The 19898-nt window shown below is 58.5% G+C and overlaps 1 protein-coding gene across 2 annotated transcripts; it reads right to left on the bottom strand.

The window, feature by feature from the left end:
• Positions 1-1129: 1129 nt before the first annotated feature.
• Positions 1130-18835, bottom strand: CBS (cystathionine beta-synthase). Of its 2 annotated transcripts, XM_054713565.1 has the most exons (17): positions 18719-18835; positions 16457-16673; positions 13692-13798; positions 12893-13027; positions 11569-11652; positions 11351-11481; positions 10826-10895; positions 8947-9038; positions 8354-8479; positions 7618-7702; positions 6848-6953; positions 5560-5637; positions 5242-5376; positions 4760-4868; positions 3617-3701; positions 3324-3365; positions 1130-1952 (listed from the first exon to the last, which is right to left on the bottom strand). In XM_054713565.1, the coding sequence occupies exons 2-17, from the start codon at positions 16663-16665 to the stop codon at positions 1807-1809; spliced, it is 1740 nt and encodes a 579-aa protein (XP_054569540.1). In that variant the 5' UTR covers positions 16666-16673; positions 18719-18835; the 3' UTR covers positions 1130-1806. The 2 variants fall into 2 exon arrangements, with proteins under 2 accessions (XP_054569540.1, XP_054569541.1); XM_054713566.1 differs by lacking the exon at positions 3324-3365.
• Between the last annotated feature and the right edge of the window lie 1063 nt (positions 18836-19898).

Consider the following 19898-nt stretch of genomic DNA (forward strand, 5'->3'; position numbering starts at 1 on the left):
TTCCAGTGCTTTCCTAGGCAAGAAGGCCGCTTGCCTTGGTGACACCTACACACCTCTCTGTTGTTAAGAGGAATGTGCTTGCCTCAAGAATCTGGCCGCCATCCCTTCTCCTTTCTGATGTTTTTAGAAGCTGCTCCCTTGCCTCCCAGCCTCCATGTGCTGGAGATGCAGAAGTCTGATGCCTTTCTCTTTCTGAGATTTTCTATTTGAGCCAGGTTTCCCCACCTCTGGAAGCTTTAGTTGGATCTTCTTGTCCCAAGTGATGTTCACCATGTCCCCTGTGTGGCTCCTCTCAGTCAGCGAAATCATGTCTTTCAGTCTGGAACAGTTTCTTGAATTAGTGCATAAATGTATAGACCAATGAAATAGAATTGAGAGTCCATAAGTAAACCCATACATCTATGGCCAATTGATTTTCTGCTAGAGTGCTGAGACCAGTCAATGGGGAAAGAATGTCTCGTCAACAAATGGATATCAACATAAAAGGATGACGTTGGACAACTACCTCACACCATGTATAAAAATTAACTCATAATGAGCCGACTTTGAGCTAAAAATATAAAATTCTTAGAACTTCTACAACTGAATAAAAGACAATTTAAAAATGGGCAAAGAACTTGACTAGGCATTTCTCTCCAAAGATGATATACAAATGAAAGGAAGCCTGATATCACTGGCCGTTAGGGAAAGGCAAATCAAGACCATGAGATGCCATGTCACTCCCACCACCAGGGCAATAAAAAAAAGTATTGGCAAGGACAAGGAGAAACTGGAACCTCATGTATTGTGGTGGAATATAAGATGGTACAACTACTATGGGATACAGTTTGGCAGGTCTTTAAAGAACCACAGAATTATACTACCCAGCAACTGCAGTTCTGGGTATCCACCCAAAATTGAAAATAGTTATTCAAACCAATACTCATACATGACTGTTTATAGCAGCATAATTCACAATAGCCAGAGAGTGGGAATAACCTAAGTGTCCATCAATGATAAATAGGTAAACAAAATGTGGCACATCCACACAATGAAATATTCAGCCTTAAAAAGGAATAAAGTACTGATACCTACTACAAAATGAACCTTGAAAACATGTTAAGTGAAATAAGCCAGACACAAAAGGCCAGATTGTATGATCGGTTTATCTGAAATATCCCAAATAGGTACACCACATGGAGACAAAGCAGATTGGTGTTGCCAGGCGGGAAGGGGGAGAGGGGAATGACTGCTTCTGGGGGTGATGGAAATGCTTTGAACTTGGCAGAGGTGGAGGTAATAAATGCCACTGAAGTGTACATTTAAAATTTGTTCATTTTAGGTATGTGGATTTCACCTCAATTAAAAACCCAAATACTCAAGCCACTCTAACCAGCCCATTCCCACACAGACAGCGCTGCTGTGTGAGGGTCACTGAGTGATCCTTACTTCCTGAGTCCCTTCTGCTCCCCATCTGGATTCTCCTCCGGAAAAGGCACTTCCTTCTGCTTCCAGCCCACTCTGCCCCCATCATGCATGGGTTCATCCACCTGGCTGAGTTCCCTTTTAATAAGATTTCCTTGTTGAAACATTTTTCAAGAGAAAGTTAAAAAGAAAAGCACATTTTAATAAACCATAGATTCATCCAAGTGTCAGGTGTTAATAAAAGGGAGACTAACGTTTACACTGCCCTTGGGCTAAGTGCCCTAAACCTGCTCATAGCTAGCAGCCCATAGCAATGGGGCAGTGCCCAGCACTGGGCAGTTAAAAGGCACACAGGCTTGTTGTTTTGTGTGTGGGAGCAAAAGAGCAGGGGCATGTGCAGGGTCAGAGCTGGGCTACTCGGGATTCCAAGGCACTTGCTGACTTTGTCTTCTGGTCCCGCTCCCGGGCAGCCACAAAGTTCAGCAGGTCAATGGCAGTGACGACCCCGAACACCATCTGCCTCTTGCTGGACTTCCCAGGGCTGTGGTCTGAGGAGGGAATTAAGGCAGTAGGTTAAAGGCACCGCCACATGGAGCTGCACCTATTTCCAGACTGCCAGAGGCTGAACCACAAAGTGTGGCCCTGGGGGACCAGCCGAGCCTGCCCCAGTGCCTACAGGCACCTGTGTATTGTGGGAACCCAGGCAGCACCCACGGAAGCCCACCAACAGATGCCTTCTGCTAACAGGAGCCATCTGGGCGAAGCTGCAGAGAGCAAGGTGCTAACCTCTCCAAGCCATGCCCACTGGCCACACGCCTGTGGTCTGTCTGGGTGCCCAATGTTCAAGTCTTGGCATGAAATTCCAACACCAAGCACACCCACAAGCTACATCAGCTCACATCTCTGGCCTGTGATTATCTTCAAATCCATGCTTTTCTCTGGGGCTTAGAATGAATGCTGGCCCTGGCCCAGGCCCCACTAAGAGCAGTGAGGATTGTTGAGGTGGTTCGACTTGACTAGCCCGTGGAATGCCCAGATTTGGTCAAACGCTATTCTGGGTGTTTCTAGATGAGATCATCCTTTGAACTGGTAGACTGAGCAAAGCAGATTGCCCTCTGGTGTGAGTGGTGGGCCTCATCTAACGAGGGGAAGACCTGAGTAGGAAAAAAAGGCTCCCCATGTAAGGGGACTTTTCCAGCCTTAGGACTTGAACTGAAACATTGGCTTCTCCTGGGTTTCGAGCCTGCCCACTCCCCCTGCAGATCATGGGACTTGCCAAACTAGTCATGTGAGCCAGTCCTGGTAACAAATCTCTCTCTATACACACATCCCACTGGTTCTGTTTCTCTGGAGACCCTTGACACGGTCATCACGAAGCACAGAGAGCCAGGTGGAGCTGAGGAGGGGGTGAGAAGTGCCCAGGTCATCCTGCCAGACCCCATCCCAGCAACTTTGTGGCCATCTGTCCTTAGGGTGCAGCGGGACAGAGGAGCCAGGCACCCTGCTGGCCTATTTGAGCACCTCAGGAAAAAACACGGGGAGCAGAGAGGAGACCAGCTCCCCACATTTCAGGGACTTGGAGGCACAGTGGCACTTTGGAGAAGTGTGTCCCCTGCAGGGGAGGGTGGTCTGTGCAGCCTCTGCAGCCTGGCCCCCCAGAACCTCGGAGCCTCATGCACAGTGGAGCTGGCCACCTTTGCCAAGGGTCAGAGTCTGTTATGACCCCGCAGTTCTGCCAACAGCACGGAGGCAGCAGTGGACACGGTATCGGGCGTGCTGTGCCCAAGGACGCTTCCTTTATGGACCCTGAAATTGGGACTTGTTCTGGGGCGTGTTCATATACGAGTAAATGTGAGGTGAGGGAGAACCCTCCCACCCAAGCTTTGGGGTCTGGGACCCCGGACAGCGGGCGTACATACCTGCAGGCCCCCCCACCACTCCTGCCAAGGCCTGGTCCCGTGCTGTGGAGCCAAGGACGGGAGAGGGGTTAGGCTTGGCCACCCAGGCCCCGAGACGGCCCTCAGCTGGGTGGGGGGCAGGCTCCAGGGCACTCCCAATTCTGATTACGACCCTTAACCTTGTGGGCACCCACAGAGGGGTTCCTCTAAGAACCGTGCCCAAGGCTGAGGATGGCTGAAGGTCACCACCACTGACTCCAGAAGCCTGTGAGGCACCAGGACCATGCCCTCAGGGCTCCCCCAGCCCCACTTACACTGGATCTGCTCGTGGACCACCAGGGCGAAGTGGTCCGTCTCCAGGATGCGAGAGAGCATGCCCAGCGGGTCAGTCAGGCGGATCTGGAAGAGAGGCCGCAGTCAGCGCTCTCCAGGGCAGCCCGGCCAGGCCCTCGGCGGAGAGGAGCGCAATGGAACCTCAACTGTTTGGACAGCATGTTCTCCTGGGGTCTCTCCTTGTTACAGGGGCGGGGGTGGAGGGGAGGTGGGGAGGGAGCCTGCAGGAACCGCATGACAGGTGACTGCATTGGGGATGAAATGGCACAAATATACGGATTCCAGTGACATGTCAGCTGTGTGTGTGTGTGTGTGTGTAGTGTGGGGAGGGGTAAGGAAGGTCAAGTTATCTCCTAGGTTTGGGCTCAATCTCAGTCCCACTCACTGGGAGGTTGGAGAAGGCAGGTGTGAAATGGGGACCAGAGCCCTAACCGGTTTGGCTCAGTGGATAGAGTGTCGGTCTGCGGACTCAGGGGTCCCGGGTTCGATTCCGGTCAGGGGCATGTACCTTGGTTGCGGGCACATCCCCAGTGGGGGGCATGCAGGAGGCAGCTGATTGATGTTTCTCTCTCATTGATGTTTCTAGCTCTCTCTCCCTCTCCCTTCCTCTCTGTAAAAAATCAATATATTAAAAAAAAAGAAAAGAAATGGGGACCAGGGAGAGGGGGCGCCCCGATGGCACTGCCCTCAGGGACACAGAGAGCAGGGTCCAGTCAGCTCTGCCCAACCTCTGTCAGAGGGTGGCCAACACTGTCTCAGAAGCGGGCTTCTCCCAGGACATTCTATTTATTAAATCACTGTGTGTGCCAGGTGTTCTTAAACGAATGCTTCACGGGGGAAATGAGGGCCCAATGTTATGAAACCGACCCCCAGGCGTGGCCAAAATACAGCGGGCTTGGGTGAGCCCTCACGAGTGGGCCTTTCCCCACCGGCTTCCCTGCAAAGCTGGGGCGGATTCTCAGGTGTACAGGTTCGAGGAGGGGCAGCCAGCACTGGCCCAGCTGGCACGGGAGCAGTGCAGAGGGTCGGGGACCTGGCCCCCTTGCCCAGGAAGCGCTGTGCCCCGCCTCCAAGGACAGAAGCGGGTCTTGGCACCCACGGCCCCAGTGAATGGGAGCTCATACCTGCTTGAACTGTTTGTAGATGACTTTGTCAACTTGGTCTGATGGCTGCACCTTCCCAGCGAGCAGGCATGACAGCATGTTCCCCAGAGTCACCATCCCCAGGATCACTCTGAGAGGGGGTGGGGAGGGTCAATGCAGGGCCCTCCCTGAGACAGCAGGACCCGCCCACAGCCGTCCTCCCTCTGCACCAGAATGCAGAATTCCTCTTAGAATTCAGGAAGACAGTGATCAGATGCCCTGCCCTGGACCTGCCCATCCAGTGGCAGACAGTAAGCCATTGAGTCCTTTGGGTATTTCCATCTGACAAGTGTCAGCCATGGGACTATGAGACGTCTCCTCCCGGGCTCAGTGCAGTGGGTGGGACACGGGTTAACACGGCCACCCCCCACCCAGCCAGTGCTCAGGAACATGTCCAATGGACATCCCTATGCAGGCACTAAGGTCAGCCAGCCGCCCTGTCCTGGGGTGTGGCTGAGACTGACCCCGATTCATCGACCACGGGCACCTGGTCGAAGCCCTTCTCCCGGAGGATCTCGATGGTGTGCTTGCAGGTGACCGTGGGCAGCACTGTCAGCGGAGTGGACAGGCTCAGCTCCTGGACTTGGAGGTGCCACCACCTGAGGGAAGAGGGCAGGGCAGGGAGGGCTGAGGGCCGGCAGGTGGGAGTCAAGGACAACATCACACAGGGAGACTGGGGATGACCAGCCGGCGTGGGACAGAGCACAGGCACCCAGGTCCCAGGGACCTGCGCTCCGCAGCCACTGTGGCTCTGGTGTGGCCCTGCTCAGAGACATCCTCACCAGGGCTTCTTCACTGTGAGGCCCTCCTCCTTCAGGAAGCCCTTCTGCAGCATCCACCTGTCACTCAGGAACTTGGACCTGCAGGAGTCAGGAGGTCAGCGGGGCCTGGCAGAGGGTCTCATTACCGTCTCTGCCCACACCAAGGGGCACAGTTCCCACAGAAAGCCCAGGACCCCTCCCAGACCCCACCGGTCCAGGAGAGACCCCCACGTGGCTGGCTGGAGCTCCAGGAAGAGGCCTGGGAACCAGACTGTAGAAAGCCCGTGGGAATTTCATGTCCAGGGGGCATCTGGTCTACCAGGGAGGAGGAGCTCACAGCACAGATGGTTCTGCCTGGAACCTTTGCCATCGGCCCCCTCGTGCTCCCTGGGCGCCTCCTCCCACCCCTCCTCACTTCTGCTCTGCCAGAGGGAGCAGGGGAGCGGATCCACTTGGGTCAAAGCCTCCAGACCAGGCCTTGGGGGCTGCCAGGGACCTGCTCTAAAAAGGTGGACTGAAAGGGGAGGGGGTTGTAAAGGGTAGGGGCAGCCATATACACTGAGTGGCCAGATTATTATGATCTCTGAACGCATAATAATCTGACCACTCAGTGTATATCCTATATAATAAAAGGCTAATATGAAATTGTCCCCTCAACCAGCAGGCAGGCCAGCCAATCGCCCATGTCCCCTCCCCCTGGCCAGGCTGGCTGGACCCCACCCATGCACGAGTTCATGCACCGGGCCTCTAATACACACACACACACACACACTGAGTGGCCAGATTATTATGCGTTCAGAGATCATAATAATCTGGCCACTCAGTGTATATGGTGACAGAAGATGATTTGACTTTGGGTGGTGGACACACAATGCAATATACAAATCATGCATCATAGAAATGTGCACTTGAAGCCTATATGATCCTATTAACCAATGTCACCCAACAAGTTTAAAGAAATAAAAATAAAGCGACACGTTGCATCCTCCAATAGGCCAGAAGGCAAGGTGGAGGATGCGGCAGAGATGACGCTCTACTCAAAGAGTGGAGAGAAGAAAAATAAAAAATAAAATAAATAAATAAATATAAAGGTGGCTTGAGGACCCACGTAGTGGGGAGCAGATGACCCTGCGCCCCTGTGAGCAAGATGCGCTTGGGAGGGGGGTGCAGAGCTTGCAGGGCCCCTGGCCCCACCCCGAATCCCTGCTGTCAGATCTCAGGGGAGATCCAGTGGAGCAACCACAGCATCCCCAAGGCGGTGCCAGGGAGGGACAGGCCTGCAAGCGGGAGGAGGACGGAGGCTTCTTACATGTAGTTGCGGACAGAGTCGGGCAGAATCACCACGCAGCGCTGGCCCTCCCGCAGCTCCTGGGCCGCCTTCACGGCCACCGACATGGCGCTGCCGGAGCTGCCACCTGCCGAGAGCGCCGGCGTCAGACCCAGGCCCACGGGTCAGAGGCAAGTGAGCCAGCAGGAGCCTGGTCCCATCTCCTCGCCACGAAGCTCTGGAGATGGACACCCTCCGGCCTCTCCCAGCACTCCGCCCTGCTTTGGACCCCCATTGATGGGGAGTCCCCCCCCCCCCAAGGACAATGCTGGTCTTGATTGAAAAAGCCAGGTGTCCTGACATTCTGGCCCCAAAACATATACACCAATCACAGTGCTGCCCGCCTCCTCTCGGCGGCCACCCCGCCCGCATGGTGACTGTGAGTGCGAAACCAACAGCTGCTTCCTCTTTCCGTCAAGCTCTCGGCTCCCCAGGCCCTTTCCAGGACCTCGTGCCACGCCCCACGCTCCGGCGGTTACACAGAGGAGACAAAGCATGCGCTGCAGGGACCCCAGGGCCCCAGGACATTGACCCAGACCTCTGGCCACACCGTGAAGGGGCACTCCTATCCCGCCTGTGGAGTGACCGCCGATCTGAGGACAGGCCAGCCGACCTCCTAGGGGCTGGCGTGGAAGGACGGCACCGGGGAAGCCGCCACGCAGCCCCAGGATGAGGGAGCCTTTACAGATCTGGACTGGAAGCCGGCAGAAGGCAAGCGCCCCTGTGCCCTCTGCACCCCGGCCGCCACTCACCGCACAGCAGTCCCTCCTGCGCAATCAGCATGCGGGCAAAGGCAAAGGACTCCTCATCGTTGCACTTGAACCACTTGTCCACCACCTGTGGGCAGGACCAGACTGCCGGCTCCAGGAGGCGCTCGGGCAGGTGTGCAGTGGGGTGGGGGCCCCACAGCTGTGCTCACAACCTCACGGTGCCCTCCGTCCAGGAACCTGTGACCCTCAGCGGGCACAGCCCCGCCCCTGCTCCGGGGTCTGAGGCTCACGTCTACAGACCTGGAACTTTCTACCTCTCCCTGGTCCAACACATGTGCACGTGGCTATTAAACTGCCCGCCGGCTCCCGCGGCCCAGCCGTGTGTCCTGTGGCTGGACTCTGCGTCCCTCAGAACGAAGCCCCCTTGTGGGTCCTTCGGAGTCTGTTCTGGGGTCCTTACCTCTTACGTTTCCCCTGCTCAACCCGCCAGAGCTCCCGCCTCTGGAGGGGCCGGATCTGTGCGCACGGCCAGAGCTGACGACCTGGGCGTCTTTGCCCAGTGGGTTCATGTCACTTCTTGGATATGGTGCAGCGTGCCACCTGGTCCTGACCTTGGACTCTACCCTTCCTCTACCTGCTTGTATAGCGTCGTGTTTCTCCTCCCTGTCCCCACAGGAAAGCCAGGCCGGGCGCCGGGGGTCAGCCAGCCATGCAGACGTGCAAGCTGGTTCAAGGGCGAGCCCCGAGGCCTGGACGCGAACACTGCAGCCCCACCTACCGTCCGGTCCAGCACCGTGGGGATGAAGTCATAGCCGATCCCTTCCACCTCGTAAGCCGTCAGCTCCGTCCGGTTCAGCTCCTCGGGCTCAGCAAGGATGGAGCCTTCGGGATCCACCCCAATGATCTACAGCGGGGAGACCGTTAGGGCTCGTGCCCAGCAAGTCTCACGTGGATGTTCCCGGCCATCATCGGGGCCAAGACCACCCCTAATGGGCACCTGTTAATGATCTGCCCGGGGGATGCAGGTCTTGTTCCCGGCTCCGGGGCAAGACTGGAAACCCAGACCTGGGAGCCAGAGTGATGACCACTCAGGGGCAGTTCCCCCGCACAGAACGCCCCAGGACAGCCTGGCACACGCCCTGGGGGGCAGTGGGGCCTGGAGAGCAAGGAGCAGTGCTGGGCGCTGACCTCTTCCTGGGCAGAGGGAGGAAGTGGGCTCAGCACCACCCGCCAGGTATTTCTAGGAGCCCCACCCCAGGCCCCTCAACTCCAAATTCAGTGCCCTCCCTCTCAGAGCCCCAGACGGAGCAGATGCAGGACCTGAACCTAAAAGCTTAGAGATTCAACCCCCCTGCCGCCCCGGGCACTCACTTTGCACCCAGGACACTTCTCCTTCAGCTTCCTGGCGATGCCTGTGATGGTGCCGCCCGTGCCCGCCGAAGCCACCAGCATGTCCAGCTTCCCTGCAGGGGAGAAGCCGTACCAGGAAGAACATTCTAATAAGCGAAAACCCGCTCGACCAAGATGAAGGCAGGTCGTCAAAAAGGTCAAACTTCAATTCCCACGGCCTCTCCTCACAGTCCTTTATCCTTAAGGAGCATTCATCACTGGGCCACAGGGGCCGGCGAGCTTCATTTGAGTCTCGGCCGCGGAATCTATTTGGTGTAAGGCCCGTGAGGAGGTGCAGGAAGGACAGATGCAGTGGCTGCCTGCGGGGGACGGGGCGCAGGGAAGCTCATGGTGCACTCTTTTTTTTTTTTTTTTTTAAATATACTTTTATTGATTTCAGAGAGGAAGAGAGAGGGAGAGTGTGGCGAGCCGGCACGGCCATGGCATCCTCAGCCCCACGGTGGGCGCCTTATGTGCCGCGCCAGCTCAGCCAGGTTCGGTCACCCTGAGAGGGGGCGGTGACGGATGGAGAAAAGACAGACAAGAGAAGAAAGCTGGGTCTGGGTGGGACACTGTCCTCTCTGATGGAGAGCTAGCGACAGCGCCACAGACTACAAGCCGGGTCTTTATTTTATAGCCAGATCCCACGAGGCAAAGGAAGAGCGTGCTCAAGATGTTTACCACATTCTCGAGGGTTTCGAATCTACTCAATTACACGCACCTGAACTCTATCAAGCCCACATCACTCAGACACGTGGGGCCACGTGTTCGGACCATAGGTTCAAGCTGACCACTATAGCTGTTGGCTGTAACTGTGCTGGGAGGCTCTGCCCTCCAAGCTGGGACTTGCACGTGCCCATGAGAGGACTGTGCCCTCTCATTAGTCTGAGGCTTGAACCTGTCCAAACACTGTGGCCGCTCTCCACAGGAGAGAGAGAGAGAAACATCAATGATGAGAGAGAATCATTGATTGACTGCTCCTGCACGCCCCACACTGGGGATCTCACAACCTGGGCATGTGCCCTGATCGGGAACCGAACCGAGATCTCCTGGTTCACAGGTCGATGCTCAACCACTGAGGCACACCGGCCAGGCATGATGCATTTTCTTATGCTGTTTGCTTTTGGACGATGACAAAAAGGTAACTAAATTATGCAGGAAATAGAATAAATCACTCGGGCTTGGTTCAGAAATCATCTGGGCTCTCTCGCTGCTGAGCGCCAGGCCAGGCATCCTGCAACAAGTCCACGCGGGCCCCCATGCCGAGGCGGAGGGCTGTTTATGCCAAATGAGAGAATTCTCACACATAAAACTTTGGTGAGCCAATGCCTGGATCCCACCACCTGGCAGAATCCCCCCATATCTCGTAGGGAAACAGCCCTTCAGGAGACATCACAACCCCACAGTCCTTGGCACCAGTTACGTGGAAATGTTCCAGGGAGCATCACGTCTGTATAGAGAGTAAGCTAGTCATTGGCATTACCACCCGAGCTCGGAGATGGGAAAACCTGAACGTGGAATTCAAGGCCCAAGTCAGGGCTTGATGCCTAGTGCCCTTCAGCAACGTGAAGTCCCAGCTGTGAGCCCCGCCCAGCCAAGGGCATACTCACTGCCTGCACTCAGGAGCTTCTGCAGCTGGGCAGACAAACAAGACTGCCTGATATTGCGCAAGAGAGCACAACAGAAGCAGAAACCGCTCTAGAGAGATGCTCTGCATAGCACTTCCGAGAGGGGGCGTTTGATCTGGGTTTTGAAGGATGAATAGGAGTTTACCAAAGAGTGGGTAAGTGACTTGTACACTCCCAGGCAACCAGGGAGAGCGGCAGGGAGGAAGGGGCGGGGTTAGGGTAGCCGCACACACCGTCACACTGCTGCAGGATCTCCTCGGCCGTGCTGTCGTAGTGAGCCACGGGGTTGTTGATGTTGCGGTACTGCACGGAGAGAGCACAGGGCGGTGAGAGGAAGTCAGAGACCCTGCAATGGCAGCAGGCACAGGGCATCACGCAGTTTTAGGAGCCTCAGCAGACCCAAAACATTAAACCCAGCTCTTCAGATGTGAATTTCTGAACTAACAGCCCAGGAGCGAAATAAGTGAGACAGAAGAGCGTCCAGTGAAAAAGGCTCTTACACCTTCCGAGGGCTTGCAGGGTCCTCAGCCGAGGGCACGCCCACCCAGTGCGATGAACTGAGGCGCTGGCCGCTCGCTGGAGGTTCCCCAGCTGGGAGAAGCCCGCGGCATGTGCCACCACTGTCAGTCCTCTCCGCAGCCCCATTCCTGCTGCAAACGTGGCAACCCGCCCCCCCCGACACCCCCCCGCCCAGAGTTCCTGCCCCTCCCTGGGTCCACACTCTGAAATGCACATTCACCCCAGGCCCCGAGCCTCACCTGGTCCAGGATGTGAGAATTGGGGATCTCATTCTTCAGCCTCCACGCCACCCCCACATGTGACTCGGGGGAGTCGAACCTGGCGTTGGTGGGTGTCCTCACGATCTCGGCCCCCAGGGCCCGCAGGACGTCTACCTGCAGAGTAACATCGAGCCTTGACCCCCCGCCGGGCTTCCCGGGGCTGGGGGAGGGGTCCCGGGAGACAGGCCCCCGCCGACCTACCTTCTCCATGCTCATCTTCTCCGGCATCACGATGATGCAGCGGTAGCCCTTCACCGCGGCCGCCAGGGCCAGCCCGATCCCTGCGAAGCACATGGTGAGCCCCGGGCACCCGCAGCCTGGTCTGGGCTGCCAGAGACCAGCCCCGAGGGCCAAAGGGTTCCCCAAAGCCCCACTGGCCCCTCTGTCCTCAGGGCGGAGAGAGAATGTGCTCACAGGGAAGGAAAGCCAGGGCGCAAACACAAGCTCAAGTCCTCCAGCTTCTGCTGGTGCCCACGGCTCCATGGGGGGGCCGAGGACCGTAGCAGGAAGAGCAAACACTGTGGGCTGCGGGTGGGCACCCCGGTCCTTCCAGGAAAGGCAGATGGCCCTGGGGGCAGGCAGAGACCAGCAGGGCGGCCTCCCTGGTCACAAAGGGGTCAGGGCCACTGTCCAGAGGGCAGGGGTTCGAGCCGAAGAGGATTACTGTGGAGCCGTAAGACCCGACGGAATTTGCCCGACTGGGCTTCAGGCTTGCTGGGGACCAAGCACCCCTCCTTCTGTCTGGTTCCTCCCTTTGCAACAGGGGAGTCTGTCCTATGCCTGTCCCTCCACTGTATTTTGGAATCACATGACCGGCCTGGTTTCGCAGGCTCACAGCTGGAGAGGAACCTGCCAGGAGGACTCCCCCCACCCCTGATGGAGAGGAGACCTGGTCCTGCAGAGATGCTGCTGGAAGGAGCGGATTTGTTGGGGCCACTGGGATGATTTGCATGTGAGAAGGGCACGGATGTGGGGGCCAGGTGGCAGAGCTAGGGGCTGAACTGTATCCTCGGAAATTCCTACACTGAAGTCCAACCCCCATCACCTCAGAAAGCAGCTGTGCTTGGGGGTGGTCTTTGAAGCGGGGAGTAAGGTTAAGTGAGGTCACAGGGTGGTTCCTAATTCGTAGGACAGGTGACCCCGGAATAAGAGAGGAGGACACAGACACGTGGAGAGGGGCGGCCGCGTGAGGACGCAGGGAGGCAGCGTCCACACGCCAAGGAGAGGCCGCAAACCCCTGACCCGGCCTCAACTCCCAGGACGGGAGGGAGCTGGCGTGCTGGCTAAGCCGCCCTCGGAGGTTTCTGTTACGGCAGCCGGAGGGATCTAAGGCAGATTGTCACTCTCAGGTGAGCACCCGACATCATCGACGCAGGCCTGACCGCGAGATGTCGGAGGAAGCGGCACGACACGCAGCTGCTCGCGTGCAGTCGTGCTGAGCAAACTGCGGGGAAGGGCCGCCAGCCAGGCCAGCGCAGCAGCCATGGGTCACCCCAGGGTCCGGGGCCTCCCAGCGCTCACCTGTGTTCCCCGACGTCGGCTCGATGATGGTGTCCCCGGGCTTCAGGATCCCGGCCCGCTCGGCCTCCTCCACCATGCGCTGGCTGATGCGGTCCTTCACGCTCCCGCCCGCATTGAAGAACTCACACTTGGCCACTGGGAGCCGGAGGAGACGAATCATGAGACGGGAAGGCCCCGGACCCCTCTCTGTCCCCTCCCCCGCCACCTGATCCACCTCGATGCAGGGCTAGGCCTGGTCTTTGCTGGTCCCGTACATCGGCCCCCTCTCCACGCCTACCCACCCCACAGCTGGCAGTGCCATGCAGAGGACCACGTGGCAACTCCGAAGGAAGGAGACAGAGGCGCCTCGAGGAGCCCCCGCGGGGTGGCTGGGTCAGACCCCTCCCGCAGTCCCAACAGGAGCTTGCTGGGCAGACAGCGGTCGCCTCACTTGAGCCCCACACACCCGTAAGGCCCAGCCATACCCAGTGGCCCCTGCCAGACAACTTGATGCCCCGAAGCCACTGCACCCAGATCACACCCCGGACCGGGCCCCCAAAACCCTCCACCCCCGCCTCCCACCGCCCAGGCTCTCCTATCTCTGCCACTCTCGCTGCCCAGCAAACACGCTGTCCTTTCCCGGGCCCAGGCCTTTGCTCTGCTCTTTCCTCAGGACGACTTCCCCCACCTCCTAAAAGGTATAGTGTTTGCAAGAGGAAGATCTGCCCCAACAGGGATCTGAAGACCCGGGCCAGCCTACAGCACCCCCAGCCCCCCAGCCCCTGCGGGCCGAGCGCAGGAGCGGGGAGGAGGTACTCACGGAGCTCGCACTTCAGGCCAAAGTTCTTCCCGATCTTATTGATTCTCACCATGGGGGTATCCCCGATTTTCTTCAGGATATTTGGCAAGATTTTGGGCGATTTTGCCCTAAAACAGAAGAGCCCATGATTATTCAGAAAAACAGAGGATACCAGCCGTGGCAGGCCGGCACATTCTTTTAAAGACATCAAAGAACTGCCCTGGCCGGTGGCTCAATTGGTTGGAGTTTCGTCTCATATATCAAAAGGTTTGCCGATTGGGCCCAGCTGATGCGGGTGTGGTGCAGTGGCTGACCATCAAACTATGAGCCAGGAGGTCATGGTTCGATTCCCAGTCAGGGCACATGCCTAGGCTACGGGCTAAACCCCAGTGAGGGGCGTGCAAGAGGCAGCCGATCAATGATTCTCTCTCATTGATGTTTCTATCTCTCTCTCCCTCTCTCCCTCTCTGAAAACCATTTTTTAAATTATACATATTTTTTAAAAGGTTGTGGGTTCAACCCCCAGGGGCCCTGAGACTGGTAAAACCTGCTGCCATCCACGCAGATAAGCTGGCATCCAGCCGCTCCCTCCACTGTGGAAGGAGCGGAAAGGGACAGCCAGGCCAGAGGCAGGTGCCAGGGTGAGGGGAGAGCTAGGCTGGGGGCAAAGGGCTCCTGACCACTTTGGAGGCCAGGTTCTTGGGGCCACGCCGGGGTTGGTTCATTAACCAGTTAGAGCCAAGGCCGGACAGAGGTAAACAGCTGTACCGTCACGGGGCGGTGGCAAAGGTCACACCAGCCCAGCCGGGGTTGGGGCGGCCAGAGCGGGCTGTGGCCCACCCACCGCTAGGCAGGGGCTGGGCAGGCAGAGAACCCGGCTTCCTGCCTCCGTCACCTAGAACCTTGCCTGCGGTCATCAGGGCAGGCCCCGGGGGAGAGCATGACCGCAGTGGCCCTGGGTCACCTTCTCTCAACGGTTTGCACTGTGACAGCCCGAGGCCTCCAGAACAACCCCACCGGTTCTTAGAACAACCCCCATTTCTTACCCGGGCCAGAGACCTGCCTGCCCCCCCCCCCCCCTCCCCCCCGCCTTCTGAGGCCCCTCCACTGACTAGGCTGCTTCCACTCTGGCCCTCGTTGTAAGCCCACCCCACCTCGGAACCACCTGGAACCCCCTTTCCCAGAAATCCACACTTCCAGCACCTTCTGCCAATGCAGTACCAGCTCCAGGGCCTTCCCCTAGCCAGGTCACCTCTGTCTCCCAGTCAGGAACCCCAAGGGCTGTTTCCTCTCGGGGACCTTGGTCTGGTGTCCCCCCCTGGCAGGTAAGCTCCCGCCTGACCTGGGCCCAGGCCCAGCTCCCTTCTAACCGGGTACCTGACCTAGGACAGGGGGCACAGGGCTCAGCTTCCAGATGGGATTAGCCCTTAGGGCTTTTCGGGAGGGGTGACTAGGCCAGGAAGGGAGGGGGCAGGTGTCATGCTGTCTCTCAACCTGGAGAGAAGAGTGTCCTTCCCGCCCCGGGACCCAGAGGGAGGTCCCCCACCCTCAGGAACCTGGTCTCTTCCCTGCCTGCCCCCAGCAGCCACACCCCACCCTTCACCCACTGCTTCGTTTGTTCTGGCACCGAGGGCTCATCCTGTTTGGCCAGTGGCCCATTGGCCTCCTAAGCACCCAGCACTGAGATATGTGTAGTGCTCGAGCTTCTGGGTTTGTAAATTTCCATTCCTATTTATTGGCCCCACAGAGGAGCACACCCCTTTCTCCACCCCCCAGTTCTGATCTTAAAATCAATAACCATGAATGTTGGTATAGCAGGTTATACGGAATAAGAATCAAATATCTAAAGCCCAGGGGGCAGGGCTCAGTGGTTGAGCGTCGACCTATGAACCAGGAGGTCACTGTTCAACTGTGGGCTCAGTCCCCAGTGTGGGGCGTGCAGGAGGCAGCCGATCAATGATTCTCTCTCATCATTGATGTTTCTATCTCTCTCTCTCTCCCTTCCTTTTTGAAATGAATAAAAATATATTAAAAACACACACACACACACACACAAAAGCAAAAACAAAAGAAGAATCAAACATCTAAAAAACATAGTCTTTGACCCTGAAAGATTACACTACGGAAATACAGATAATCCTAAAACTTAGTGAGCTCAATTTAAGTTTCCCAACGGGTGGGGGGCTTTGTCTTTTTTCTATTTGGCCGGATAGATCTCGTGCACCTAGAACAGGGCACAGCATACAGTAGGTGCTTAATAAAGATGGACTGACGGCATGCATGTATATGGTTTCTATTGTAGTTGTTCGGAACGAGATAATGGCTACATCTAAATCCCATGGGAGGGCTTAAAAAACTGTGGTTTATTCACCCAGCTGTCTCTGTCCAGCCTCAGAAAGAGGTCACTATCGAAAAAAGAGCGATGGCCCGGAGCAATGCTTACGACTTAAGAGTTCAGGAGGAGGTGTGGTGTGAACCTAATGCTGAAAACGCACACTCACCTCCAACCCCAGTGTGAGCCGGCGGCCCTGCGTCAGGAGCCTCACCTCGCCCTCCCTCACTTCAGAGTGTGCGACGTGGGAGCTCAGCTCAGCACCTACTCGTGTCGGGCACTGACCCGGGTGCTGGCTGCAGCTCAAACAGGCCCTGGCCTCTCTGAGCCTTGGTGGACTGATCTAGACAGCGCCCCCATCCAGCAGCTCACCACCGGCAGAGTGAGGGCAAGGGGGATGGTCACACCCCACGTCCACACGCCTCCTCCCCTCCAGGTGGTGACAGGGACTTACAAGGCGGTGTGGTGATGTGGAGAGTCCGTGATGGGCCTGCCCAGCTTCCAGGAGCACCTGCTCGGGGCATCAGGCCGGATCCACTGGTGATCCTTGGTGTCCTTGTCCCCTGAGGGCCCCTGCTCCAGGCTTCCTTTTGCTGAGTGTGTCCCTGAGAGGTAGGGGCACCTTGCCACCCCCTCTTCTGCTTGGAATGTCTCAGAAGACATGCTTCGCTCTATCAGAGGAATGGGAAAGGGAAGTCATCGGTTCAGGCCATTCCCAAACGCTGCAGAAGAGCCTGCTCTGATGCGGCTGGGCCCGCCCACCCGCCCTCTCTGAGTGGCTCCACACATTCAGGGGCTCGGCAACAACAGGCACCAAGTGCTCGGACAGTTTGGTGGTTTCTCAAAAGGTTCACTAGCCAGGCCGGCATGGCTGAGTCGGTCTATGTATGAACCAGGAGGTCACGGTTCAATTCCCCAGTCAGGGCACATGCCTGGGTTTGCAGGCTCCATCCCCAGTGTGGGGCCTGCAGGAGGCAGCCAATCAATGATTCTCTCTCATCACTGATGTTTCTCTCTCTCTCCCCCTCTCCCTTCCTCTCTGAAATCAATTATCAAATAGGTAAATAAATAAATAAATAAGGTTAACTACCCCATTCTACTCCTAGGCATCTATCCAAAAAAAATGGAAACAGATATTTGCACACCACATTCATAACAGCACTATGCACAATAGCCAAAATGTGCAGACAAAGCAAGTGGCCGTCAACGAATGAATGGCGATACAAAATGTGGCATATTCACACAATGAAGTATTATTTGGCCACGCCCTGGCTGATAAGGGGAACAGAGCCTTCCTTCCCTCTGTCCTGCACCTGGCGGGTGGGGACGTGGTTCTTCCATTTTGCAGGAGGCTCCCCAACCCTGTGGGAGACCTCCCTCCCCACCTCACAGCCTGCAGCACCCTGGCTGGTGGGCGCTGGCTGGGTCCCGGGACTGGCCACAACCCCACGGAGACCGGGCCCCAGCATAAACAGGCACCTCCTTCTTGGCAACTTGCCTCACCCTGGAGCAACCTCCAGCAAGGTAAGGGGCTGATGCGTAATGAATTGAAATCGATCAGGTCCGCAGAACCCAAAGGCACTCAGCTTGGCAACAAGGGTCTGAACCTGCAGGCTCTGCCCTGCATTGCAGGGCCTGGCTCCCCGGGGCTGCTGCAGATGCGGGGGGACGCATGTGCGTGGTGGGGAGGCGGGCTCCTTCCTGCCGCCACTCCTCTCACACCTGAGACCCTTTGGGGTCACCGTTAGGTCTGATCAAGTAATTGAATGAGTACCCCTCCCCCCGGGAACTGGCTTTTCAGGCCATTTCCCTGTGGACATTCCCTTTGCTGAGTCCACATTTCACTTGCTGCGCCCACACTCCGGGGACGCACAGAGAACTGTCCGCCAGAAAAAGCCCGCCAAAAGTCCTTCAACAGCTGCGGACTCCCGTCCCCGGGGGCTGGGGCCACCCAGGCTCAGCCACCTGGTGTGCGGAGGGTGGAATAAATCCGCAATCCCCCCCCTCCCCCCATCCCGGCCTCCTGCGTCCCTCCTTCGGGCACCTAACAGTCCCCGTGCCCGCAAGGGCATCCGCACTCGCGCACCCGTCGGCCCCAAGGGGGCGGGTTAGGGCCCGGGGCGCGGATGGAAATCACAGAGAATTTCCAGGTGGGAGACCGCGACCCCTCAGCAGATCTGGACACCGCCGGTCACCGGACTTGGGGGGAGGGAGGGGGGCTCTTGGGGACACAGTTTGGGATAAATACGCCCGACCAATCCTGAGGCTAAAAGTTTTGCGTTCTCGCCCCGCCCCCACCCGACACCGCGCCCGGGCTGGGCCCCGCGCAGCTACATCAACCTTCACCCCCACCCCCTGCCAGCGGCAGGAAGGAGCAATTTCCCACCCGAAATGCCGCGAAAAACCAACGATGAACGATGAGCACTATTACAGCTCATCTCCCCAAAATGCGCCCCCCGCCCCCGGGTCCCCGCGGGGCGCTCCCAGACTCGCGGCCCCGCGCCCTCTGCAGGCGGAGCTGGGGTCCGGGCCGGGGCCACGTGGGCACTGAACCCCGGCTCCAGGGAGGTCCGGACTCGCGGAAGGGAGGTCCCGGGTACCGGGGAGGGGTCGCCGGCTCCGCTCCGCCGCGAGCGGCTGCGGATGATGCAACTCCGGCGCGGGGTGGAGACCCGGGACCCCGGGCTGGGCCGGGGCTGGGCCGAGCAGTGCCCACCTGGATCGAGCGCGGGAAGGAGGCGAGTGGGGCGCGTCCGATCGCGGCGAGCGGCGGCGAGACTAGCGGCACCGGGAAGACGCGACCCCCTGCGAGCGGGCGGCGCTCTGACCCCGGCCGAGCGTGGCTGCAGGACGATTGGCCGAAGGCGGGGGCGAGGGCCGGCGCCCGACCAATCCCGAGTGCGGAGCGCCCGCCCGCCGCCACGCCCCCGCCCCACCCCCTCCTCCCCCGCCCCACCTCCCCGCCTCCCCTCCCCCGCCCTCGGGCGTGGGGAGGGCCGCTCCTCTCATCCGCCCCCTTGGCAGCCCCGCGGGTGGGGATCCCACCCTCCCCCCGACCCAGGCCCCGCTCGCCCCACCCACTCCCACTGTTCAGCCGCGGGCGGACCCCGCCTCCCCGCCGCCCCGCCCCATCGCCCACTCCCCGCGGCGCCACGGCGACCCCGGGCCCCCAGCTCCCGGCCCGGGCCCTTCCCAGAACCGCGGCCTCCCTCCGGGCTCGGCGGACGCTCAGTCCCCGCTGTCCCGAGGCGTGTTCTTGGGTAGCTGCTCGCTTTGCCGGCGTAACACACGTTCGTGGATGAACGCTAAGCGTGCGGGCTGCTGGGGGCAGGACTGGGAAGGCCCTGAGGCTGAGCCTCAGCAAACACCCCGCCTGGGGGCCCATCCGGCCCTGGTCCCCGCGGCCTGGGGCCGCCTCGCTGGGGGGCCTGCAGGGCCGGAAGCTGAGGCTGCCCCGCGCGCACAGCCAGGCGCCTGGGCTCTGGATGGACAGGTGATCGGGATTCTTTCTCCCCCTCCTTGTCCCGCGGTTCAGACACACAGGCTTCCCTGTCCGCCCAGCCGGGGGCTCTCCCCTGGTCACCCCAGCTCGCTGAGCCTCGGCCAGAAGTCACAAAAGCCTCTTAAAGCAAAGGTCACGCAGGCGGTCCCCATCCATGGATAGTGGGGCTGCCGGCCAGGAGGGGCCTGGAGGCCCCTGGGAGGTCACGTCTAACAATATTGCAAATATGTGTGCTCTGGAGTCCCCAGGGCTGACTGGAGTCCCCCTCACCCCGACTTTCTCAGCACCTGGCCAGTCAAGGGCAGTACCGCCAGGTTGGGACACAGGTGGGCACACGGAACCACCGTTATTTAGCAAGTCCCTGCACCTGCCCACTCTATGTATGAAGACATTG

The sequence above is a fragment of the Eptesicus fuscus genome, chromosome 3 (genome assembly GCF_027574615.1).
Source record: "Eptesicus fuscus isolate TK198812 chromosome 3, DD_ASM_mEF_20220401, whole genome shotgun sequence".
Classification (NCBI taxonomy): domain Eukaryota; kingdom Metazoa; phylum Chordata; class Mammalia; order Chiroptera; family Vespertilionidae; genus Eptesicus; species Eptesicus fuscus.